The sequence below is a fragment of the Elgaria multicarinata genome, chromosome 11 (genome assembly GCF_023053635.1).
Source record: "Elgaria multicarinata webbii isolate HBS135686 ecotype San Diego chromosome 11, rElgMul1.1.pri, whole genome shotgun sequence".
NCBI classification, from domain to species: Eukaryota; Metazoa; Chordata; class Lepidosauria; order Squamata; family Anguidae; genus Elgaria; species Elgaria multicarinata.
The window spans coordinates 25400260-25427240 of NC_086181.1; the positions used below are offsets into that span (position 1 = coordinate 25400260).

The window sequence follows — 26981 nt, forward strand, 5'->3', positions numbered from 1 at the left end:
TGAAATTACACAAACTGCTGCCATAATTTGAAGACTAGCCTTTTCTGGCAGGCCTACCGAGATCAATATAAAATCAAGAATTTTTAAGATGTGTTGATTCCTGTAATAATGTTGTTCCCTGCCTCGATCCAAAGGGAAAGGCGGGTAAGAAATAAATATATTACTTATTATTATTATTAATAATAATAATAATAATAATAATAATAATAATAATAATAATTTATTTATACATTATATATTTTCACAAAGTATCTGACAGACACACAAAAATATACACAAAAGTTTAGGCAAAACTTGATGCTTGGCTTGCAAATCCACACCCAGTTGGGCATGCAGCAGAACTCCAGCAAGCCCCCGAAAGGTTGGATTTCTCGGTGATGAACATCCTTCTGATTCCAACACAAGAGAGTAACATAACCTGGGGTCTATAACCAAGAGTGAATTTCCATGCAGCTTTTTCAGCAGTCAAGTCCAGCAATTCCAGGTGGAGCAAACTAGACATGCGACATGCATGCCCTAATGTATCTTACCAATGTACAGCACAGAGCACATTGCTGATAGTTAATGAAAGCAGCATAACAACATTAACACTTAGGCACCAGGAACAAGTCCCACTGGGGACGTCATAAATGAAATTGGCAGCCACTTCTGGGGCATGTCCCAAGATCCAACTGCTGTGGGCACTGACCCGGGTGTAGACGCCAGGGCGCTTGGGGGCGCCACAAACATCCCCCCAGCTCACCACACCAGCCACAAGCCAAGCCCCATCCCATGGGCAAAGCAATGGTCCTCCAGAGTCCCCCTGTAAAAGTAAAGCAAGAAATTTTTAATTTCCAGGAATATAATTTCCAGCAGGGGCCCAACCATGCCTAACCTATGATGCCAGCCCTGAGATTGTGACATGGAGAGGGTGAACTGGTTAAAGTGGGTCAAACCTGCTGGCCAATTGATTGTTCAGCAAAAGCCTGAATGGGGTTACGCTCTTTCCCCACCACTCCCTACAGAAGGTGCTAATTCGCAATTGAGGAGGTGGTACTCTGCAGAGAAGGTTCAAAGTCTGGAGTTGTCAGATGAACCACCACCATCCACATCACTGTTTTAACTTTCTCTAAGTCAGAGACTGCAGAAAGAGAGATGCCGGCAAAGGAAACAGGGGTGACGTACTGTAATGATGTGGGGGAGGCATTGCTGTGGAAGAGGAAGTACCCTTGCAAAATAAATCATATTAATGTATTGGGCACACGTAAGATTGATATTTATTTTTATTTCCTCATTCTTTTTGCCTTGTTCTTTTGAAGTCCACATGATGTAGAAGAGTGACTCTACATAACAACAGCCTAACATTACTATCCTCACAACCACCCACACATCAAAGGAATGTAAACACACACTGGAAGTGATACAAAGTTACATTCAAGATCAACATTTGACTCCCTTCCCCTCCAGAATTTCTCACTCAGCTTGTTGAATTAGGAATATTTTCAGATGTTTGCTTTTCAAAGTCTGCCTTCATGGGTGCTTTGACAGAATTTGAAGCTGAATTCTTGTTGATGGATTTAACAGTCGTAATATTAAATACTGACTTCTCTGATTCCATACTTCTCTATTTCGAAGAGCAGGGTTGGGCACCTTGTGGTGCCCCAATGATTTGGCCTACAACTCCCATCAGCCCTCACCTGCATTGGCAATGGTGAGGGATCATGGGCGTTGTAGGCCAACATAGGTTGAGCACCCCTGTTGTACGATGTTTCCTCCTCTGGATCAATCAATATCTTTCAACCTAACCTACCAGACAGAATGATTGTGAATATAAATTAAAGAGTCAAGAACCATGAATCCCTTGGAGGACAAAAATTAGACAAAAGTGTCACAAAATAAATAAATGTGTACCTGGCAAGCATCCTTCTTCCCTTCCAAGTATCCTGCACACATCATGTCATCTTGTATTATCCTAGTCTTCATAGGGGCTTCGCCTTTCAAGTCACTGTAAAGAGCTTCACAGGTAGCAGTGTCCACAAGTGGAAGCAGCACTTCCTGTAAGAGCTCTGGTTCAGGGAGTAGAACTAAGAGAAAGAGTGATAAATGATATGGGTTTTCATAGGGCTTACTTTGTAAGGTGGCCGGATGCCAAAGAGGACAGTACTCCTGTGCCTTTTCATAGCTGTGCAAAGGAGGGAATTTCAGCGGTTGTAGTTTGCATGACGACCTGGACCTGCTCACATTCCCTCATATACACAACTTTTAGAAGTATAGGAGACTTGTCCACTTTGGCATCTGGCCACCCTCTTATTTTGACCCAAGTCTCTTGATTGAAACTTGCTTTCTTCCTTTGCTGTCTCTCTTACCACAAATAGGCAATCATGTATCTGTCCACCCAATTAAGAAAATGTCCTTAACAGGGTGGCCAGGTACCAAAGAGGACAGGGGTTTTGTACCTTTAATAGCTGTGTACCTGTTGATATCCCCTCTTTTATATTAAAAGTGCAGAAGCCCTATCATCTTTTGAATTGGCTCACTCTAAACATCAGCTCCTGTGATCATCCTGAAGTTGTTGGACACCATTTCTCAAAATCTCTGGTCAGCATGGCAAGTGGCCAAGGATTAGGGGAATTGTAGTTCCCAGCAGCAAACACCTGGATTTCCTACCATGAATTGGGGGGGGGGGGGGTTAAATTCTCATTTTGCCCCAATGAGACTGATTGGCATATGTGAGGATGGTCAGGTTTCTGAAAGTTGCTGAGGTTGACTATTCAGTATTTGGGAGGAATTTAATATTTTTCCAACTTCACTTGGTGGTAGTGATTTTGTGGGCACCCTATGTTATTCTATTTAATTTTTAAGATATTCATTCTGCTTCTGCTCTGCAAGGGGAATTTTAAGTAGCTAACAACAAGTGAGTGGAATTATTAAGACCATATCAAAAATAGCATATTGAAAAATAGTACAGGAATTGATTACACAACCCAATGCATGTCTATTCAGAAGTAAGCCCCAACGTCTTCAATGGGATCTACACCCAGAAAGTCAAGTGTGTGTGTGACTGCAGCCCAAATCAGCAGTTAAACCAGATTGTTGGCCCATCTTCCCCAAAAGGCATCCTTAAAGAGCCACATGTTCTCCTGAACATTGCAAGTGTACATTTGCAAATAACTAGATTATTGTGAAGGCACCATCATTCTGGGATGGTTTTCTCTCCTTCTGAGAAAACATTTCATGGGAAGTTCAGAATCTTATGTTGCTGAGGTAGCTTCAAAGGCCAAGTTTAAATATAATGGTTTTATGTAGATAATGAATGAATGAATGAATGAATGAATGAATGAATGAATGAATCTGATGGAACTCACATCAGGATGATCTATTGATGCTCAGGTATTTGTCTGCTATAGTTAGGCCTTGCCATCTTTTCAACCAAGCTTTGTTACTATACATGATCTATATCCATTGACAGGTGTAGTGTCCCTCTTGATGGCACAGGGACAGTTATTAGCTGCTAATTGTTGCACACCATCAACCCTCCATTAAAGGCACAGTAATCAGGGTTGGCTGAAATGTTGGCAACCTTAGCTGGCTACCTTTTGCTTTGGCTTCTGAAGCTCACTGCTGATCATACAAATTTTCTTTTGACTGGTCACTTTGCCCTAGCAGTGGACACAAATCCAATGCATCCTAGCATTAAATAAAAAGCGCTCCCACAAGTAAAAATCAGGACAAAATCAGGGTGATAATTTGCTTGGAACAGGTAGTAGAAAACAAGGTCCAAAGCTAATAACATAGCATCAGTTGATCTATGTTATCCTGATCTATGTGTTTGCTGAATCCCTGCAAACACATAGATCGGGATAGGCAATCTGGTGCCTTCCATATATTTTTGACTACAACAACCATCAGCCCCAGCCAACATAGCCAGTGGTCAGGAATTATGGGAGAAGTAGTCCAAAAGAACCAGAGGGCCCTGGGTTGCCTATCGCTAACATACAACCACTGGTTTGCTCAATGCAGAGCTGCCATCACTAGCTGGTATTCTTGGGCAGCTGCTGAGGCCCCCGCACCTTGGCAGGGCCCACCACTGGTGCCTGCCCTAGATCCTCATTTACATCCCTCCACCACTGGACCAGTGTTCCAAACAATACCAGGTGTTTGGATCTACCTGCCATTTTAATTTGCCACAATGCCCTTGAAATAACATACGTCAAGGCATTGCAGGAAATTAAAATAGTGCCCCCAGGCTCTACTGCTGTCTGCCACTGCTTCCACATCAGCAGTGGAGGTTGATGGCTCTGATGTTGGTGGGGCTGTGAATCCATCCCTGGTTTCGGTCAGAAGCAGACAGAACTCTAAAGGAGCTATCCAATGCACTGAGCCAATTTTAGGGATAGGTTGTGAATCCATACCTGACTGAAACCCTGAATGGATTCACAGCCCCACCGAAATCAGAGCCACCAGACTCCACTGCAGGTAAGGCAGACAGCATCAGGGGACACATTGCCCAAGACCCCCTGAAACTTGGAATCAACCCTCACCTCCTTGCTGGATGTTTCCCCAGCCTGCAACCCAGCACCCCATCCGGGGAGGGAAGGCGATAGAAAGTCCAGGGATGCAGGCAGGCATGATGCGGTGGGTGAACTTGATGGGGGTCTCCAGTTCTATCAGTGCAATGTCACTGCCATTCCTGTACCCCAAGTAGTTCTCATGGATGATGATTTGCTTCACAGAAACGAACACTGCTTCAGGTCCAGGGTATGACAAATTGTAGGCTCCCAATAAGATGACAAACAGGGAGGGTTTTGTGAGACTGTGGACAGAGATATTGGCTGATAAAGCATAAGAGGGGAAGAAGAGAATGAATTCAGAGCTTTGGGTTCAAACCTTGGCTATGTGGGAATTCACTGCATAGGTTCAGTGTGTAAGAAGCCACAACACCTTAGTGGCGGAAGCCATGTTACAGTTGGCATACGGTTTGGAGGGCATGGGAGCAGAGTGTGTCTCATGACTTAGTGGAAAAGCTGAAAAAGAAAGTGTTAGAATTTACTGGAAATGGAATGGGACTGAATGGATAGTGGGGATGGACTGAGACCTAATAGATAATAGGGAAGGGCTGAGGATCAGAGATCTTTATTCCTTAGATAAGAGCATAGGGCCTAATTATGGGTAGATGACAGCTGGCATCACAAATGTCTCAGTTCTAGCAATGGGTGAACATGTGATGCTTGAATTCCTTGAGATCCTTCTAATTCTTCTGCAAAGCTTGGTTCACCTTGTGCCTTTTTTAAAATTAACAAATGTGCATTTTTGTGTGTGTGGGGGGGGGAATGTGCATTTTTAAAAGTGTGCATTTTTCCCAATTCAAAAAAGTGCATTTCTCCCGCCCCTGGGCTAAGGCCGTTTCTACACCAGTCTTTTTTCCAGGGATTGTCCCGGGATCATCCCTCTGCAAGCAAATGACACACAGGGGATCCCGGGAGCAGGCAGGGACGACCCCTCCATTTGCCTGGGATAATCCTTAGGTGTAGAAAGGGCCTAAGTGTGAAAATGTGGATTTGGGAAGAAATGTGATTTGCGCAGAACTGCGCACTTGCACACGTATGGAAATGCGCACTTGCGCAAGGGTGTGCTTTCAAGCACAAATGCAAATTTCCTGCTTGCGTTCATGTTCAGGGTTGCACACGCAACATGTTTGCATGATTTGCATAGAGGAATGACATTCTTGGTTCTCAGTGAGTGCATGGAAGAAGCTGACATCCAGGAAGCCTGATTTCTTTGCAAGGGCAGTACAAGCTCATAGGTTAGTTTCAGAAGACTGGGAACCAAGACTCCTGGGCTCCATAAGAAGGGAATGAGGTCTAGTAGCTATTATGTTCTCACCTGCTAAAGCAATGTGCAGCCGTGAGTACCCAGCGTGAGGCGATGAGAGTCCCCCCACAGTGAGGAGAGTCTAAAATCTGCACACTGGCCTGCCATGGCCAATCACCCACCACAGCCTCAGCTCCACCCACAATTCGGGAAGAGGGGATCAATCGACCACAAGCTGTGAGAGGAGAGCAAGATAGGCAGGTAAGCATTTTGGAAAGGGGATCCCCACACCAAAAGCCCATTAGGGAAGTTGTCACTCACCTGGGAGTGGCTGGGACTCACTGATACCTGCAAAGACAAAGAGAGAAAATGCCAGAAGCCATTTTATCACATTCTGCACAACTGGTTGTAGCAAGAGGGTGAGCAGATTTAAAGGAGAATGTATCATCATCTTCCATTACCTTATACTGAATCGGATCATGGGTGCATCTAAGCCTTAGGTTGAATTTCTCCCAAGTGCAAGAAGTCCTGCAGTACAGCTTACTTCTGAGTAAGCTTGCACAGGATCAGGCTTGCTGGCCAGCTGCTTGGCACAGATCATGCACTGACAGACCACCTCAGTACTTGGCAGCAAGGCTTGGAGACATTTGGCAAATGAGTTTGCCATGAGGGGCATCAGCGTTGTATCATGCACCCAGGCCCTGGTTAGCAACACTCCTGTGCACCATCAACTGCACAGGAACGTAGGTGTGCATAACCCCCAGGCACAGATGAACTTCCCTCCAGATGTGACATAGCTGCTGGTGGGAATTCTCCCAATCTTTAGTGCCACAACTTTCTGCACAGCACTGCCTTGATAAAATTTTGCCCTCTCTAGACCAGCCCTTTCAGGGCCCTAGATAGTTTTAGCGACATGCCATCTCAATCTTTTGTACTGTTGTCCAAAACCAGTCTTGCTCCTGCCCAAAATTCTTCTCCCCTCTTTTATTGTATTATCTTCGTAGGACCCAGAGTTATTTGTCCTTCCACAGTCTTTGCTTAAACTAGTCTTTGTTTAAAGTCTTCTGTAATCTTTGTTTAAACTTTGTTTAAACCAACCTGTGGGGGAATCCATCCAGCCTGTGTATGCTTGGGCTCCTTTCCAAGTCCCACCCTCTGGCTTGGAAGCTACCTGGAACTTCCAGGCCCAAAGGGGAGGAGGCAGGGAAAGGAATGCCTTTGTTATCTCCAATCATATATCAGAGATAACAAGGGGAGGCTGTGCATTAATCAAGTGATTGCAGGAGCTCCTGCGAGTACCGAACACATGGGCTTGATCATATGAAAAGACAGACAGGGCTCCTGTATTTTTAAGAGTTGTATAGACAAGGGAATTTATCCAGTGTCACTTTTATGCATGCAGCACCTGGTGAAATTCCCTCTTCATCACAACAGTTAAAGCTGCAGGAGCCCTGCCTAGTGTGACCAGATACAAAAGAGGGCAGGGCTCCTGCAACTTTAACTGTTGTGATGAGGAGGAAATTTCACCAGGGGCTGCATGCATACAAACAATACCTGCTGAAATTCCCCTTTCAATATAACTGTTAAAAAAATTCAGGTACCCTGTCCTCCTTTTCACATGGTCACCCTACCCAGCATTGGGCTTGACAAGCTATACATGCAACAGTGGAGGAGCCCTGCCCTCTTTTGCACTGACCTCTGCCACCTTAGCCCATAACTTCACTAAGGTGACCATATGAAAAGGAGGACAGGGCTCCTGTATCTTTAACAGTTGTGATGAAGAAGGAATTTCAGCAGGTGCTCATTGCATACAAATAACACTTGCTGAAATTCCCTTTTCAATACAACTGTTAAAGATACAGGAGCCCTGTCCTTCTTTCCATACGGTCACCCTACCTTCACAATTAGAGCCAACACCCCCATCTAAACTGAGAGCAGCGGATGTGAAGGGAGAAGCAATCAAACTTCAAAACAGTTTGATTCTGGTGTTTGTGTGCATCAAAACATTTGAGTCCAATGTTCTATCTAATGCACTCCAAAAAGTACACGAGAAAGAGCAAGCCAGGAGGCTACTTCTACAGTTACTAATGTTAGTGTTAAGTAGCTGGGGGAAACCATCCGCTTGCTGTGTTTACTGGAACGGATCAGGCACAAATCAGTTGCTTGGGACACACCTTTGTGTTCCTGGGCTAAAGATCCGGTTGCCCCATTCATCTCACATTACCAGGAAAGAGACTTTCCGGAGCAGGAAGTGAAACAATAAATGTTCAAGCCATCCTAATTAGAGTGGTGGGAGATACCCCACCCCAATTCAGCCACCTACCCACCAATCTGATAATGATTTGTTCTTCACATGATATCCACACTAGTCCGAACCCACTGCCAAAAGTGCAGAATACTGCCTTCCCCCTTGCAGCTATGGGAGGCAGTCGATGGGGTCTTAAAGTAAAGTAAGTCCTACTTAGAGTAGATCCCTTGAAATGAATGAGACTTAAGTCAGGGATGCTTTAAGGGGGATTCCTGCACTGAGCAGGGGGTTGGACTTGATGGCCTTATAGCCCCTTTCCAACTCTACTATTCTATGATTCATCACAACTAATTTAAGTCCCATTCATTTCAGTGGATCCACTTTAAGTAGGACTCACTTTGGATTTTGCCCTTCACTTTATATGTGTTGTTGGGAGCTAGTGTAGTGTAATGTTTAGACTCCGAATACCAGAGTGATCTGGGTTCAAATCCCCACCTATCATCGGCAGGTTGTAATCTCTCTGTCTAAACTACTTCACAGGGTTGTTGTGACTGAGGATGAAACGGGATGCAGAGGGGAGATCGTTGTATTTGCGATTCTGACTTCCTTGGGGGAAAGACATGATAAAAACTTAATTACTGCTACCTCCAGTGAAAAGGGTATTCCAAGAATGGTAGCGAGCAAGTGAAATGAGCAAGCGTACAACTCCTCACAGGTATCCCCAGTCCAGAAAACCTCTACATGTGTATATTTTTACATGTGTGTTTCTTTAAAGCCACACAACATCTTCTTTTGCAAATAATAACATTTTCAGATCTTTCAAAATTTAGATTTGAACTTGGGGAGTAGCTCATAAGTAAAAGCAGAAGTGGAAACATGAACTCTCTGAGTTCCACTCACCCACCTCCACAACATATTGAGAAAGAGACCCAAGCTACACATTGTTTTGAGGCTAGCAACTATGCCCCCCCCTCTCTCTCTCTCTCTCTCTCGCAAGTAATCTAAAGTAATGAAGCCTAGTATGAAGGAGGAGGACTTTGCTTTTGCCATTAACCTGAGCTGGATTGGACCCTCTGCACCTGTCACTTGTTTGATCATTTGTATGAATGAATCTGTTTCGGCAATAAAAATTGCAAATGCAGCAGGGCACCCGATCTGGACCATGGGGGGGGGGGAGGGAGTTTAAGTCTCACCCCACCCCCACACTAGGGTCCAGATCCAGATTTTTTGTGAACCCCCAGAGAGCTTTGGCTATTGGGCAGTATAAAAATGTAATAAATAAAAATAAATAAATAAAATTGTCCCCTTGTGCATACCTTAGAGCAAGCAAGCAAAAAGTAGCCAGAGCAGCTAGCTAAATCTTCAAAGTAACGTGCTGGTACTCACTTACCAATCACAAGAGAAAGGAGAGTGAACTCGTGTATCCCACACCGACTCAGCATCTTCTGCTTATGGACCTCTTGGGCTCTCAATATGAGGCACCTGTTAACAGGTAGCAGCACTATGGAAGAAATAAAGCCAGGTGGCTGGAACTGAAACCTGCCCACTTTGAGTTTTGCCCTCCCTGTAATGACTCATCCCAGCATCTCTCAGGAAGTTGTCAGGTGCTATGGGCTGGATATTATTTCTTCCAAATCAACCTCTCCAACTGCATGGATAGGTGGGATTCCTGAAAACTTCCCTCAGTGCTAGAGAGGGGAGATTAAAATCCAGATCTCTGAATTGTATGTGCATATTCACATTGGCTAATAACCATTTCTAAGCCTAACCACCCCACTTAAGGAATTCCCTTTCTAATTCCATTCACCCTCCACCCCACACCCTGTCTGCCCACTGAGGTGCCAAACTGGTATTTGGACTGCACTGCTGCAGGTGGGGCTGACATTAAAGAATGCTCCTCCATATCTATTCATTTATAAATGTTAAAATTTTGCACATCACAAACTAGCATGCCAGGGGGAAATATAGGAAGGGACCCTTCTTCTTGACATGCTAGATGATGATGATGATGATGATGATGATGATGATGATGATGATGATTGAAGAGCATTGAACCATGAGAGACCCCATCTGCAGCTTGAAGTGGTACAGCCCAGACACAGATTTGGGACAATGAGAACTAACCCTTTCTTGCTTGAATTGAAGCTCAATTAACTACTTTATTGATTATTCACTCCTGGTTTTTGTCACAAAAGTGCCATGATAGGTGTTGAGAATAACAAAAAGCTATTGCAGGAATTCCATATCCTGCATCCCTGAAAAAAGACACACATACACCCAAATATTTCATGATGTAGGTCTGTCTTCCTGAATGTTTTGAGCAATTTTCCGCTGATAGAATTGTGATTTCAATCCCAACATTTCTATTAGGAGAATGCAGTGGCAATCCAAGTTCTCTCTCTTCCTGCGTAACGTCACCTGTCAAATATTTAATTGTTGTTGTTGCTAATAGCTTCCTCCTCCTTTCTGTTCAAAAGGCATTCACCACTCCTTCCTTTCATTTGGGTAGGAGTCCATTGTACTCCCAATTCTGTGCTCCCTCCCCCAATCCCAACCCAGAGCTGCTGCCACTGAGATTTACCCACTCACCTGCCGCTGCCGTGATGCTGCCATAGCCACATTTTCACCACTGCATCACCCCATCAATTCCACCATCACTGCCATGAGCAGGAAATGCGACATCCTCCTGAGAGCCACGCCACAATTTCAAGATATCATGGGGGCTCTGTTTTAGTACATCTACAACCACAAACTACAGTGGCCACAAGTCCAGTACTATCCAAAGTGGCCCGAGGCTACCCAAAGCTTTGGTACCAATCCACTTCAGCCTCAGGCCACTGCAGAACCCACTCAGAACTGAGGTGAGGTTGGCCAAATCAGCCCGCCTTGCCTCGGTTTCTGGGATTTTGTTCGAGGCAGTACACAGCCCTACTTTTCACATATTTTTTTCACTCCCATTTCCTTCAAATCAATTTCTAGAAGGGAGTTATGTTAGTCTGTAGAAATAGAATTAGGGTGACAATATGACAGGAAAAACCTGGATTTGTCAGGATTTTTGGTAACAAATCTGGGAAGGGAGGAATTATCAAATTTGAAGAAAAATCCAGATTTTTCCCATCCTCCCCAGCCAAAGGACAGCTCTACTTTAATGGGAATTAATGTAAATGCTTATATCTCCATCATTTTTAAAGATAAAAAGATGAAACTGGTCATGATTATAGCTCTTTTGTAGAGTTTTAGCCAAGAAAAATTTGAAAGAGGTCCGTTCACCTGTTGATTTTTAGAAATGTTTTAAAATTTGAAGTTTTAAAATACTTTTTTTTTTAAAAAAATGTCGTTTTTAAAGAAAAAGAGATGAAACATGGCACCATGGTAGCTTTTAGGTAGGGCTTTAGCCAAATCAAATTTGAATCAGATCCATTAATCCATTGATTTTTTTTAATAAATAAATAAATTTGAGGTTTTAAAATTATTATTTTTAAAAACCCATTATTTTTTAAAGATAAAGAGATGAAACTTGGCATCATGATTGCTCTTCAGGAGAACTTTAGCCATGCTAAGTTTGAAACAGATCTGTTCATCCATTGAGTTTTAGGATTTTTTTAAAAAAAGATCAATATTTTAAAATTATTGTTTTAAAAACCCACTGGATCCATATTCTTCAAACTCAGGTTGTCAACCCTCCTCTTTGAGGTCTTGCACCTTGAGCAGTTTCAGCCCTTGGCAGTTGAGTACCTGGAGCTCAGCAGAGATGAGGCATCTGCAGATCAAAATGTGGGAAAGGAGAGATCATTCAAAACAGCCCACAGATGCAGAATAAGGGTTTCTGTCTTGCAGCAAAAACAGTGACAGTCTTGTGGTGTATTAAAGATTTACAGATTTATTAAGGCATAATAAATGTGATCTTTTTCTACATGAGGCTGTTAATCCATCATATCTACTTGTGGTTTCATCACAGAATTGCAATCCAGCCACTACACAAGTAGCATTTCCTTTCTGAATTTTTCTTCCACTACATATCTTCTAGCTGCACTGTGCTCTAGTGGAATAGCACACTTACACAAGTGGGGAAAGCATTTTTTTCACGTTAATAAATAATACTGTATTTTCCCTGCTTAAAAGCAAAACAACAACAAAAACCAAACTTATCAAACATGCTCTTTAAAAACAGAAGCAGAAAAGACAGAATGCTCTTTCATTGGTGGTGGTACAAGTTCTCTACCTGGAAGCCCCCAGAGAAACAAGGAAAAAGTAGTAGCATGCTCTGGGGAACTCCAAGGTATGTAGACATACAGAAGACCTGTTCCCCTGTGGAGTGAGCAGCTTAGTGCTATGAGCACACGCAAACATCCTTGCTAGCTCTGTGACTGACAATTATGACACATTATGCGGTGGCTTTCCAAACACGGAGCTGGAGCCATCTACTTTGCTGTCTGTTGAGCAAATGTCCAAGGCACTCTACAGTGACTCATGGTTTTTGTTTTGTACTTCTGCAAACCATGGGTTTTCCCAAGCCTCCTGATACCTCCTTCTCATGTGTGTATGTTGCCATTTTGGCTACATAAGGACTGGCACTTGGATAATGAGTTTGCTATTAGTAGAGATGATTGACCTGGAAGTAAACTCTATTGAAGATAGTGGAATTTGTTTCTGACTATATATATATGAATGAAGTATTTATTTATTTATTTCATTTCTATACCATCCAAGAGCTGAAGCTCTGGGTGGGTCACAAGAATTAAAGCCACAAAATACAGCATGAGGAACATTACTAAAAAAAGGAAATGTTTAAAACTTCAGTATAAAAGTATATATGCAGCAGTGCAGGCATTTAAAATTCCATAGCAGATTTAAAACAACAGGACAAAAAGTAAAAAAAAATGCCTGGAAAAATAAACTAACCACTAATGGTACCACTGTCTTGTTTGGATTGAGTCCCTATTTATTGGCCCTTGTCATTACCATGCCCAGACACTAATTCAGAACAGCTACTGCCTCACCTAGATTTGAAGAAAAAGTGAAACAGAGTTGGGTATTATCCTCATATTGATGACACCTCTGTCCACATCTCCGGATAACCTCCCCACCAGTTTGATGTAGATGTTGAACAGCATGAGGATAGAATAGAGCCTTGTGGAACACCATGGCCTAAATGCCATGGCACAGAGCAAAAATGCCCCAGCACCACCTTCTGGAATCGGCCATCCAGGTAGGAGCGGAATCACTGTAGTGCAGTGCCTCCAATTCCCAGCCCACACAACTTATCCAGAAGGATACCATGGTTGATGGTAGTGAAAGTCACTGAGAGGTCCAAGAGAATCAACAGGGTCACACTCCCCTTACCTCTTTCCTGGCAAAGGTCATCCAACAGGGTGACCAAGGCAGTTTCCATTCCATACCCAGCCCTGAAAGCACAACTGAAATGGTTCTAGATAATAAGTTAAATTCAAGAGTGCCTGGAGTTGTTTGGCAACCACCTACTTAAGCACAATGCCCAGGAAGGGGATACTGATTACTGGCCTACAGTTGTTATTAACATCTTCTAGTTCCAAGTTAGGCTTTTTCAGGAGTGGCCAAACTATCACAACTTTTCAACTAATCCTCTCTCAAGGAGGAATTTGCAACCTTGTGGACTTAGACCTCTTATTTCCTATTAGATATAGGATTATGTTCCATGTCTGGATTAGATTTTTATGGCTATCGATGAATATATATTTTATATTTATCTCTGGGCTGTTTGTTATTTTGAGTTGTATCTTATTTTTTAAAAAATATTTTAAAAAATATTTGTGTGGCTACCCTCAGAAGGGTTGTTGTATGCATGTAGCACCTGGTGAAATTCCCTCTTCATCACAACAGTTAAAACTGCAGGAGCTATACTAGATGGACCAGATACAAAAGAGGGCAGGTGCTGCATGCATACAAATGACACTGCTGAAATTTCCTCTTCATCTCAAATGTTAAAGATACAGGAGCCTTGTCCTCCTCTTCATACAGTCACCCTAATCTACTCAGAAGTAAGTCCTCACTTTCCTGGGTGCTGCTAGGAAACAGCACATGTTAACCTATGAAAACAAGACTTGTCCTCCCTTGCCCACATGCCTGGGAGGGAGGGAGGGAGGGAGGGAGGTGTTCCCTGGATTAAAACCTTTAAAGGAGCCCCAGGGGAAACAGCAGGATCTTCCAACTTGTCACCCCTCTGCTCCAGTGTAATTAGCTCATAACAATCAGTGCAAAGAACCAGGGTCCCCATCTATATGACAATGTGATTGCTCCTCATTGAATATAAACCCTAATTTTTGTTGATTTGAATCTAGGTAAAGCGTATTACACTGCAGCAGCAGCAGCGATTTATCTCCTGATTTTTTTGTAGTGCGGTTATTAATGTGCACATGCATACATACGATGCTATGGAGTATAGACAAGTGAAGCTATACATTTTATCTGCGGAGTTCCACATATTCATAGAAGAGGACAACCTAGGGTGGAAAGGAACATCTCTCTCTCGCTGCCCATTTCCCCCTCTTTGTTTTAATTTTAAAAGCTCCATCTGTGGACCTCCGCAGATTCATATAATTCAATATGAAAACCGCGGGAAGGAACGAGGCAGACAGAGGACGCGATAGGTAGGAAGGCAGGAATTGGCCAATCACTTTGTCCTGCTCTCGAAGTTATCCCCACATATCAAAATGTGACTTAATTCTCCCAAGGACACATAACTCTAATGCTGTGCAAACTCAAACGTTGATGCAAAAGTCGCAGTAAATCGCAACTACTATGCGCATTATCGCATTAAAAACCTGGTGCTGTGGCGAATGGATGGCTGCGTCATGTGTCCTGAAATGCAAATCTGCACATTTACGTTGGGGTAAAGAAGCCATATAGACATCCCCTAGGAAGCAGAACAGCCCTGGGTAAACAATGTAACTTCCCTTAATGTAGAGACACTCTAAAACTTTATGAACTCTTTGAGAAATAAATGCTGTTGCACTCTCTTTCCACCAGGGGGGGGAACTTTGGTTCCATTGCATGCACACACACACTTTTGATCAGAGGTGGAGTTTTCTTGTTTTAACTACAGATTTTTTTTTTAAAGGGCTAGATTAATTCCAGTGCACAGAGACTGGAATTCCTCATTACTTTTGGTGCTTTGATTGTTTTGCATCTCCTAGGGCAGAAGTGATATCTTCTCAAAGATATGTTTAAAATTTTCTCTCTCTCAACAACCACAACTACCCAATGAAATGTAGCAGAAAAGAATTCATGCTCTTTCTGCCCCATGTAAAAAAAGTTGGGGTTTTGTAATTAATTAAATAGTAATACTAATACTAATACTAATAATTTATTTCTTACCAGCCTCTCCACTTGATCGAGGCAGGGAACAACAGTGAATATAAAACACATAAAAACGGAATAAAAACATAGTATAGATGATTAAAATATCCTTAAAACATCCTAAAAACATTCTAAAATTCCACTGGATAGGCTTGCCAGAATATATCAGTCTTTATTGCTTTTTTAAATGCTAAAAGACTGTCAAACTGACAAATCTCCTCTGTATAGGGGCTGTATGAAAACTCCTACAATTTATGTGTGAGAACCTCTTCAGGTGGAGATCTTTCAGATCCTATTATTATCAACAAAGGAATGTGCCAGGGATGTCTGCTAGCACCTCTCTTATTTAATCTCTGTCTTAATGGCATAGTTCCCTTCTTATCTAGTCCTGACAACTAGATAAGAAAACCGGGAAAACTTCCTGACTGTTAGAGCACTACGACAATGGAATCAGTTGCCTAGGGAGGTTGTGGGCTCTCCCACACTAGAGGCATTCAAGAGGCAGCTGGACAACCATCTGTCAGGGATGCTTTAGAGGGGATTCCTGCATTGAGCAGGGGGTTGGACTCGATGGCCTTGTAGGCCCCTTCCAACTCTGCTATTCTATGATTCTATGATTTCTACCCACCTTGCCTAAAGGAGTTTGGATCAAGGTGACAATGTCTTATCTTCTGGACTTTTAAACCAGCAGGGTGTTTTTTTTTATGACTGAATAGAATAAAATCCTTAAATGGTTCACATAAAATCATATTTAAAATACACTACTGAAAACACAATAAAGATAATTAAATCACAATGAAAGCAGTACAATACATGAAGCAGCAAGACAGAGCAGCATAATTAATTACAACCCAGGAAAAGCATAGGACAAGTGCTTTTTTCAGAAGCTGTTTCATGGATGTCACATTTTGTACCTCCCAAACTGCACAGTGGAAGGTTTAAGGTGCTCACACAAGACACCATGTTGTTTCAAATCAATATGTGGATTCCAGATTCAAATTGCATTATTGGCATGGATGCCCACCAATTATTTCCCAAGCCTCCACAGTTCCTTTGCAGGTCATCAAACTTAAACAAACATTTCAAGGGTTTGGTATTATTCCTTGAGCAGTCAGGATATTGGAGTAGGAACCATGTCTTGGAGATGGAACATATGCTTTGCTTGCGAAAGGTCCCAGGTCACCTCTCCAGATAAAATAGTTTCAGATATCAGGGAAAATCTATCTCTCCCACCTTTCCAGAGAACCACTGCCAAAGCAGATAGCCCTTGACTAAATAGAGGAATGCCCTAGACTCACATGATCTGGCTTACATATTGAAATCACCAAAGTGCAAAGCAAAAATATTACTGGGGAATTTTTTTTTCCAATTCTGTGCAGGCTGTGGTTAATTGCTTTCCATCTTTTGTACAAAGGCCTAGTTTCTTCTCAAATTGGCTTTTCTTTGCTGGACATATAAACAAATCAGTCAGGGTTCTATGGTTCAAGCTCGCCTTAAAGTGGAACAAACACACTAAAAGAACGGGACAAGATATGCTCTTTATTTCTGCAAGCAGGGAGGACATCAAGATTTATTTATGGGATATACTGCTACAGGACATGATTGTGACTATAGCATGTGGATCAAGATGAATGCTATCTTTTCCATATTAATTATATACAAAATAATGGAATCGTGGAAAAGCAAAAGGGCCTCTGTTAAATGGGCCGAATTGAATGGTTCAGCAAAAAAAAAAAAAAAAAAAAAAATGTCTCTCTCTCCCGCAGGATCAAAGTAGATGTGTAGTCAAAGAAGTGTGTTTTCAAGAGACATTTGAAAGATGCAACATTTTCCAACAGCATGAGGGAGGGTTTTCCATAGGGTGAGCACCACTACCAAGAAAGCCGACCACTGAGGTATTTTGTGGCGATATCGTTAATTCTGGAATTACCAGTAAGGCCTCCTCTGATTATCTTAAAGGTGTGTATACGGGAAGGCAGGCTGATGGTGTCCTGATCCCAAGTTGTTTAAGGCTTTGTATGACAATAGCATAACCTTATATGTGGCTCGGTAGCTAATAGGCAGCCAGTGCAGTTCCTTTAACACAGATGTTGGGCCTGTTCAGATGACACACTAAGCCATGGTTAGGCCACTCAGCTTTTTGCAGCAAATGGTTAGTGAGTGGGTTTAAACCGTGGTTATGTAGCCACCATGGTTAGGAATGGTTCGCACGACACACTGAGCCATGGTTCACACAACACGTCAAGCCATAATGTTTAGCTGAAAATGCTTAACCACTGTTGTTTAGCGTCACTGTGTGAGCATAGCTGAGGGTCCCAGTGAGCACCCTAGCTGCTGAATTTGGATGGAATGGAACTGGGATGGAATGTATCATTAACTTATGGAACTTGCTGCCACTACAAATGTATTGGTAACCTCTAACTCAGATAGGTTTAAAAGGGGATTAGGCAAATTCATGGAGTATAAGGCTATCAATTGCTACTCATCATAATATATATCTATATATCAGCGTTTAGCTGATCAGTGTGGACAGGATCAGACCATTGAAGTTGGACCAGGATAGGCATTATTGCACCACTGCCCTCTCTCATTCCAGATGTCAACTTCTACTTCTAACCATCCTGTGTTATCCCACTATTTCTTCCATCTTTTTTTTTTCTTACTGCAGAAAATCTGATAACGCAGAAAAGAAAGAATAGCTGCACAATGCTTTCTCATTGGTGATGTTAGAAGCTCCATCAGATAAGCATTTTATTTCACCCTCATTAATGGGCACTCACAGATTTTCATGGGTCCCTCTCACTATATGCTGTCTGCCTCTCACATGCCTCCCGCCCCTTCTAGCCTTCTTCGCTTGACAATAAAAACACCCCAGTAAGTCTGACTTATTTTTTGAGATGGAAGTTGCCACTGCCTCCTTGCTATGTGCGGGAGCAGCAGCATGATGAAAACAGCCCACTGAATGGGCCACATGCACGTTGTTTACTTCCTCTTTCCTCTCCTTTGAGAATGAGGAACTAATGAGGGACAAATGCATGGGTGGAGAAGTGACAGTAAGGAAACGTGATTTCCCCCCATGTGATGATGCCTTACACGAGGCAGTTAATCCAATGTATCTACTTGTGGTTTCATCACAAAATTGTGACCCAATACACGAAGAGTGTTTCCTTTCCGACTTTTCCTTCTACTACATATCTTCTAGCTGCACTGTGCTCTAGTGGAATAGCACAATTACACAAGTGGAAAAAGCATTATATGATGCTTTAATAACTAATACTGCATTTTCCCTGCTTAAAAAACAAAAACCAAACTTGTCAAGCATGCTCTTTAAAAACAGAAGCAGAAAAGACAGAATGCCTTTTCATTGGTGGTGGTAGGCGTTTTCAAAGAAACAAAGAAAAAGTACCAGCATGCTCCAGGGAACTCCAAGGTATGTAGATATACAGAAGACCTGTTCCCTTGTGGGGTGTTCAGCTTACTGCTACGAGCACACTTAAGCACCCTTGCTAGCTTTGTGACTGACGATTATGGCACATTATGGGAGTGATTTTCCGAACATGGAGTTGAAGCCACAAGGAACGCTATACCCGCTACCCTGGTATTTGCTGAACAACTGTCCAAGCTCCCCACCCCCATAGCGACCTCTACTTTTCATTTTGTACTTCTCCAAACCATGGGGCACTCCAAAGCTTGTTAATACCTCCCTCTTATGTATCAATGTTGCTTTCTTGACTATATAAGAATAGGCACTTGGACAATTAGTTTATTATTAATATGAACGATTTACCTGTAAGTAAACTATTGAACAGAACTATTGCTCTATTGACTATAGCGGGGTTTATCAATTATGCTCTGTGTCTGGATTCAATATTTTTGGCCTGTTCATAAATATATTGGTTATATTTAACCCTGGGCAATTTGTCATTTTGTGTTGTATCTTAGTCTAAATATATATTTATGAACAATCCCTCCCCCCCCCACAAAAAACATCTAATCCAGACATGGAGCATAATTGATAAACCCCACTATATTCAATAGAGAAATAATTATGTTCAAAAGTTTAGTTACAGGTAAATCATTTATACTAATAGTAAACTAATTATTCTTTTAGCTGTTATTCTTTTAAGAGTTTTTAATCGCCTAGAGAAAGTTGGTTTTGGGGTGAATCTAGAAGAATCATAGAATCATAGAAGGGTCCCACAAGGCCATCGAGTCCAACCCCCTGCTCAATGCAGGAATCCACCTTAAAGCATCCCTGACAGATGCTTGTCCAGCTGCTTCTTGAATGCCTCTAGTGTGAGAGAGCCAACGACCTTTTTTTCTTGATGTCCAGCCGGAATGTGGCTTCCTGTAAAAGAAGGAGGTGGAGTAATAATAAATGTAATTTATATATATATATATATATATATATATATATATATATATATATAAACAAAATCTCACCCACAGAATGGAGGTGGGGATGAACGGAAACCGTGCATGTGTGTTATGTATACAGGGGGTGGAGCCCATTACAGACAGAATTAATTCATTTCTCCTCTCTCTCTCCCCATTAAGCACCACGGTCAAAACACAGAAGCCCCTCCTCCCACGCCTTAGGCTCCCCCTTCGCCCTCTAAATCTTGTCAGTTTCATCTGATCCGACAATTCCTTTCCTCCTGCCTCCTCCTCCTCCTCCTCCTCCATCCTGTCACTTTCTCCGCCACCCTTTGCTGACCAATCGGCACCGTCCTCTAAAAGCCACCCGCAGAATGGGGAAGTAGCGGCAAATTCTTCACGCAGCGGTAGCAAGATGTTTTTACTTTCGCTTCTTACTTCTTCGCCAGCAGGCATCGAAGCACCTGCGGAGCCTGGCCTGGGACAGGTAGGAAAGAGCGGGCGGTAGTGGAGGGGGAGCGGGGCGGCGGGTCGCCTGCTAGGGGGGAGGGGAGTGCTTCTCTCTCCCCCCCCCCTCCCGCCCATTTGCCATGTGCAAGGTGGGTCCTGGTCCCCTGCATGGTCATGCTCAGCTGAGCCAAACGGAAAGGATAGCAAAGCGTCGTTTAAGCTCCATCGGGTTCTTCTGGCTGTCTCTGCTTAAAATCGATTCAGCGCCCTACTTCTTGGCAATCCCGAGGCGTTAAAAGATCTAACTGGATTTGGGATCCACCTTAGCAGACGTCAACAGTTGCAGAATTGAAAGAGAGAGAGAGAGACCCCGAGACCGGATGCATGGGAGACGGGAGGGGAAGTTCGTTTTCTCGCAAGTCTTCCCACAGAAGATTTTGATAGGAAGGAAATTCTCTAAATGGGGGTGGGGTGCAGAGCTTTTTAAACACAACAAAAGGAATATTTGGGAAGCATTTCGGGGTGCTAAGAGAACTTGTTCCTGTACAACCTCATGGGCAGGACTTCTCAGAAGAAAGCCGTATTGTGTCCAATAGGGTGTACTCGATGGTAAATTTGCAGAGGATTGCAGATGATAAAAGCGAAACTGCACACACACAGAGACGTTGTACTTCTGTGTTGTTTTTACTGTGAGCTGCCCTCCTAGCCTTTTTATTGAAGAGTGGCATACAATTCCAAAGCATGACGAGGCAATGTGGTGAAGTGGTTAGAGTGTTGTTGGGACTTGGGAGATGGCCAGACCTACACCTTGTGTCAAATTGTTGCAATCCCTTCATAGTAAGGCCATATCCCCCTTGCATATTTTTACCTCGTATAACACACAGTGACATTTGTTGCAGTATTTTGGATAATGTGCAATAAAAAGCAGGAAATACCTCTATGAAAGTGGTATATGGAATGTGAAACTTGCCCCATCAGTTAACAGTGCAATCCAGTTCCGCTATAAAGCAGTAGTGTAGCTGCATCTTTTCGTGGGTCCTTTTGATGATGCCATCTACCTCCCATTTGTCTCCTGCTCCTTCTGCCCTTCTTTCCATCACAAAATAGACCCCGCTAAATCCGGGGGTTTTGGGCAGGGGTGGGGGAAATGAAATGTGCCGCCAAGCGGCGCAATAACAACGCCCACTGAATGGGTCATGTGGTCATTGTTTACTTCCTTTTTTCTCTCCTGGGTGCCGAAAGAGGAAGTATCATGGGACAGAAGCTGGGGGGGGGGAAGCAACGGTAAGAAAACACGATCCCCTCCATCTCTGATGGTGCTCTAGATCTAGTCCTGGGTTCTAGGCCCCACTTGGCCGTGATGCTCCCTGGGTAGCTTTGGGCCAGTCACTGGCTCTCAGCCTAACCTATCACACAGGGTTGTTGTGATGATAAAATAGAGAGGATGATACGGTTGTGTAAGCTGCTTTGGGTTCCTTGTAAGAGGGAAAAAAGGCAGGATTTTAAATATAATAAATGAATAAATAAAGTAGAAAATGACATTAAGAAAAGGCGAGTAGATTCCTCCCCTTTTCTAGGCACTCTCTTTCAGCCGTTTGCATTAGAAGTCCCACCCTATAATCTGAGACATGTGGGGGGAAGCTGGTGGTCTGTGGCTCGGTGCTGTGAAAAGATGCACTTTGTGTATGTTGAGAGATGCCATGGATCCAAAGAAAGTCATTCTTTTGTCCCATCCAAACCAATACGTCAAGGGGGTGAGGAGTCAACTTTTAAATCCCATTGTTTTCATTGGGGCTAAAGCAGGATGAACTTTTGCTGGATACAACCCAACATCATTGCTGTTCCTTTGCATATTCTCAAGCCAAATATGCCCCCATGGGGGTTCCCCATCCAGCAGCTCTCCGGCCTTTTCCTCAGCCCTTTCCCTGCTCCTAGCAGGGAAGAGCTCTTATCTCCAAATCTGAGGCTTTGCACTTGCGATGAAATTAAGGTTCTTGGGATTTTTTAGGTCAAATTATGCCTGGGGCTGTGAAGAAGCAGAAGTGCTGAAACAATCTTCTTGGGCTCTAATATTAGAGCATAGATCCCAAAGGAATTTTATTTATTAATTAATTTATTAAAACATTTGTATCCCGCCCTATATCACTAGGCTCTCAGGGCGGCGTACAGATAAAATCATACAAACAATATAAAACAATACATATGCGCAGCTAAAAACAAATTAAACCATTAATCAAGCTAAAACCAGTATAGAATTTAAAAGCAGTAAAAAACAAACAAACCCATCCTTCCTCAGTTGCTCCCATTTCTTCACCTAAGAGAACATCCTTACTTCTGATCAGTGGGTCCTTTCCTTCCTTCCTTCCTTCCTTCCTAGTTCCATCTGTTCAGTATACCTCTCATTGGTAAATATTGTCAGGTACTTCCCTGTTATACTAAAAAAAAAGGAAGATTAACAATGCAGCACCCAAAGGCTGCCAACACCCTGTATTGTTTGCATTGAGGCTACCACAGTATAGTGACTAATGCTACCATTTCTATACTTACTTACCAGGGACTAAACCCCACTGACTTCTTTATAATGCACATGGCACTGCTCTGTAAGAGACTGAAGCCAAAACCCCTGGCCCAAAAGACACTAAGGTCACAATCCTATGCCCATTCAGACAGAAAAAAAGTTCTACAACTTCCAGCATACCCTAGCCAGGCTGGCTAGGGCATGCTGGGAATTGTAGGACTTTTTTTGGTCTAAACCAGTGGTTCCCAAAGTGGGCGGTACTGCCCCCTTGGGGGTGGTGGGATAGCATAGGGGGGCGTTAAGAGGCAAGGGGGCACTAAAAGTGAACCACCCAGAGAGCTTTGGCTATTGGGCGGTATAGAAATGTAATAAATCTATCAATCAATAAATAAAGGCAAAGGGGCGGCAGGGGGGCGCTCGAGGTGGTCTTTTCTGAGAAGCGCCTCTCCAGAAGGTCTTAAAACCCAGGGACATTTTAATGGCAGAAGGTAGTTTGTCCCAAGCCATATAGGGGAAGAATCCACACATGTATTAATACCATTTAAGAAGAGTCCTTTTAACGGTGAATTAAGATGTTTCAAAAGCACCGAAACGCTTATGAAGAGACATACCCTGCTTGGTGTGCCACGCCACGCCGGCTACAAAACTGAGGCATTCGCTCTCTTTTCCCTCCCTCCCTCGGCAAGCCTGCAGTGGGTGCTTCGGATTTTGAATAAATATTCAATTAATTGTTGCTGTTTAAAATTTTATTGTTATTATCTTCCTTAGTGGGTCATTGAAAACCGCTATTCTGAATAATGATTTTTAAAGTTTATGGTAGGGGGCACTGGTGTCAAGGAAATCAAGCTGGGTTGTTCTTTTACCCATGCCCACAGGTATAGGAAAATGGCTCTATAAATCATTAGCTCTATAAATCATAATGTTCATGGCTTCCTGCTTAATTAAAACATATTTTCAAGGCTGCAATTGCTTTCACGCTTTCAGCTGATGCTGAAACCATGTCACAAGATGGTGTCAACACCGGCAGTTGGAGGGTGGAGTAAGGGTGGAGTAAGATGTCTGCAAGGCAAGATAACTGGGGGGGGGGGGGGAGAAACAGATGGAGATGTATTTCCTGTAACTGTTGCAATACCCATATATGTATGGTATTCTAGTCAGAGAAGTACTTAAACTCTGTACATGCCTAAATGCTTTGCTTCTCATTGGTTATTGTATTGCAGAGCTGTATTATGATTGGTGGGAAGGTTCTGCCATTGTATCTGAGGGGAACTGACACTATATATATGTTAGCCTTTCCTGAAATTATTGGGCAGTTCCTCAGGTCTTCTGAGAATGTCAACTTGCAGCACTGCAGGCTGCTCGTAATAAACCTTCTAAAGTGAGAGAAATTGTGTCTTGAGAGTCTGTAACCACCACTCAGTGAACCACGGAGACCCGCCCTTTTGGGTTCTACCACACTGGGCATGAGTTTGTGGAACAAAGGGGGCGGTTACCTGAAAAAGTTTGGGAACCACTGGTCTAAACATTCATAGGATTGTGCTGTAAGTGGCTTTAGGCAAGCTGCTGTTTCTTAACCTCAGAGGGCAGGGGGTTCCTGTCCATGTTCAGAACTTCCTGCACATTCATTCCAGCAGGGTTCACCCTGTGTGTGCTTTTGCAAAGGGGGAATCTACTCTCTCTACTGTGGAAGAAATGTGGCACCTCACATGCACAAGTTATTTACGCATGCCTCTGAGTGCATACAGATCTCTGAATCAGGACACAGGAGGGCTTTGCATCCTGTGTGGATGATGTCTAGGATTACGACTCAGAAGCAGTTAGTTGGTAGAATGAGTGCTACAAGCATTATTTAAATGGCCCAATTCAAAGTGCTGGTATTAACTTTTAAAGCTCTAATTTATTTATTTATTGCATTTATATACCACCCCATAGCCGAAGCTGTCTGGGCAGTTTACAGAAGTTTGGGGCCAAGTTATGTGAAAGACAATCTCCTCCTACACACACACACACACCTGCCTGGACCCTAAGATCATCTTCAAAGGTCCTTGTCTGGGTGCCCACTCAAATGAGGCAGGTGGCTACTAAGGAGAGGGCCTTTTTGGTGATGGCACCTTGGCTGTGGAATGCCCTACACAGAGGGGCTCACCTGGCACCTACATTGTTATCCTTTGGGGACCTGGTGAAGTCTTTTTATTTTCCCAGGCTTCTTAGTCCATCAGTTTGGTTTTAAACATGCTACTGTGTTTTAGCCTTGTACATTCCTGCTGGCTTTTATTCTGATGTCTACTTTGGTTTTATTCTTCTTTAAGCATTTTAAGCTTTTATATTTTATCCTGTTGTATGTTGGGTTTTTGACTTTTGTGAACTCCCAGAGAGCTTTGGCTATTGGGTAGTAAATAAATAATAAAAGGGGGAAGAAGACCCTACTCTTCCCACCCACCCCCTCTTACCTGTAACCTGGGCCATCCTAACTCAGTCTTGCACAAGGTGACACTGTGGCCGAAAAGAAAAAGGATGCAGCTATCTCTGCCATCTTTCCTTTGCCTCTGACACAGTTTCTCCTCATCTCTTTTTAATGCAATGGCTCACGTGACTATTCTAATAGTTCAAGGGCATTCCAGGCAATTCCTTTATCTGGGTCATTAACACCCAAATCTACAAATGCTTCTGGCTTTTTGGTCCATTTATTTGTTGCTGCTTTTTGTTGCTTCTATCCGCAATGTCAAAAATACATTTCCCTTCTGCTAATGTGGTGGAGTCTTTGTGCAACCTTCTCAGTGTGTTTGGGTCAAGGGAAAGACATATGTTAGGAACACAGGACATTGCCTTGTACAGACTCAGACCCTTGGTCCAGCTAGCCTAGGATTGTCAACTCGGACAGGCAGCAGTTCTCCAGGATTTCAGGTAGAAGCCCTACCTGGAGATGCAGAGGATGGAACCTGTCTCGAGGAAGCTATAAGGAGGCCATGATAGCAGTGGGCTCCTGCTGTTTGTTCCCAGCATAGGGGTATGTGATGATGACCATACTAACCATGGTTGCCTATTTTGCTAGAATGACCATATGTAAAGGAGGACAGGGCTCCTGTATCTTTAACATTTGTACAGAAAAGGGAATTTCAGCAGGTGTCATTGGTATGCATGCAGCACCTGGTGAAATTCCCTCTTCATCATAACAGTTAAAGCTGCAGGAGCCCTGCTTTCCTCTTTTGTATGTGGTCAAGAGGGCAGGGCTCCTGCAACTTTAACTGTTGTGATGAAGAGGGACTTTCACCAGGGGCTGCATGCATACCAATGACACCTGCTGAAATTCCCTTTTGTATACAACTGTTAAAGGTACAGGAGCCCTGTCCTCCTTTTAATATGGTTACCCTACTAACGGTTAGTGGCTTATCATGTCATCTGAACAGGCCCACAGAGTTCTGTAAGGCCGAAAGCAAAACTGAAATAAAAGGATGAAATGCTGACGTCACTCAGGGTGTAAGCTGTAGAAATTCTGGAAGAAAAAAAAATGGAATTCTTGAATATGGTTGGGTGGGTAGGTGGAGACCATCCCTCATACACACTATTTCTCATGTCCTGGAATAGTGGAGTGGCAGAAAGATTTTCCAAAACAATTTATCTCTGTAGCATGGGAAAGACAATTGGCAAATGTTTAGAGGAGCATGGGAAACAGTTTTCCCACTTCTGCTTTTCAATAGGAGCTTAGATAAGCTGATAATGGCAGCTGTGGACAGGAGAGGTAGTGAACGTTAGCCATTGCACCATACCCTGCAAGAATGTTTTTTCTTCCTTTTTTGTTAGAGTTTCTTTATGACTAACAAGTTGAAACTTAGGTGGATTGAGACTGAGTCCAGATTTAATCATACTTGGAGTAGACCCACTGGAAGCTTACGTTAGTCATGAATCACTCAAGTCCCACTGATTTTAAGGAGTCTGCTCTAATCTAGATCCAACTCTTGTATCTAAGGTTGCAGACTTACCCACGCTTACCATAGAATAAGTCCCATTGAGCACAATAGGGCTTACCTCTAAGTTATCAGCTCAGACTTGCACTGTAAATCTCCAGTTTTTCATGGGTCAACCCAACCTCTCGAGAATCTTTTTAAAATTATTTATTTCTCAATCATAATGCAGGTGAATTGTAGGAAATGATTTTCACCTCATCCTCATCTTCCCAAATGATCACCCCCACTGTTTTTATTCATTCATCCATGCCATGCATAAAGGAATTCAAGGCAGTAGTTATAACCTCCTGCTCATTTT

General features: G+C 43.0%; 2 protein-coding genes across 2 annotated transcripts in view; one reads left to right on the forward strand and one right to left on the reverse strand.

Annotated features, from left to right (window-relative positions):
* Positions 1–526: 526 nt before the first annotated feature.
* Positions 527–10659, reverse strand: LOC134405559 (serine protease 27-like). Its single transcript, XM_063136803.1, has 7 exons — positions 10628–10659; positions 9429–9520; positions 6112–6138; positions 5863–6025; positions 4521–4792; positions 1891–2063; positions 527–802 (listed from the first exon to the last, which is right to left on the reverse strand). The coding sequence occupies exons 1-7, from the start codon at positions 10657–10659 to the stop codon at positions 527–529; spliced, it is 1035 nt and encodes a 344-aa protein (XP_062992873.1).
* A 9434-nt stretch (positions 10660–20093) lies between these two features.
* The window catches only part of RNF112 (ring finger protein 112), a 29085-nt gene continuing 22197 nt past the window's right edge, over positions 20094–26981 (forward strand). The window contains exon 1 of the mRNA XM_063137252.1: positions 20094–20237. The gene's annotated coding sequence lies outside the window, so the exon portion shown is untranslated. The remainder of the gene's footprint in view (positions 20238–26981) is intronic.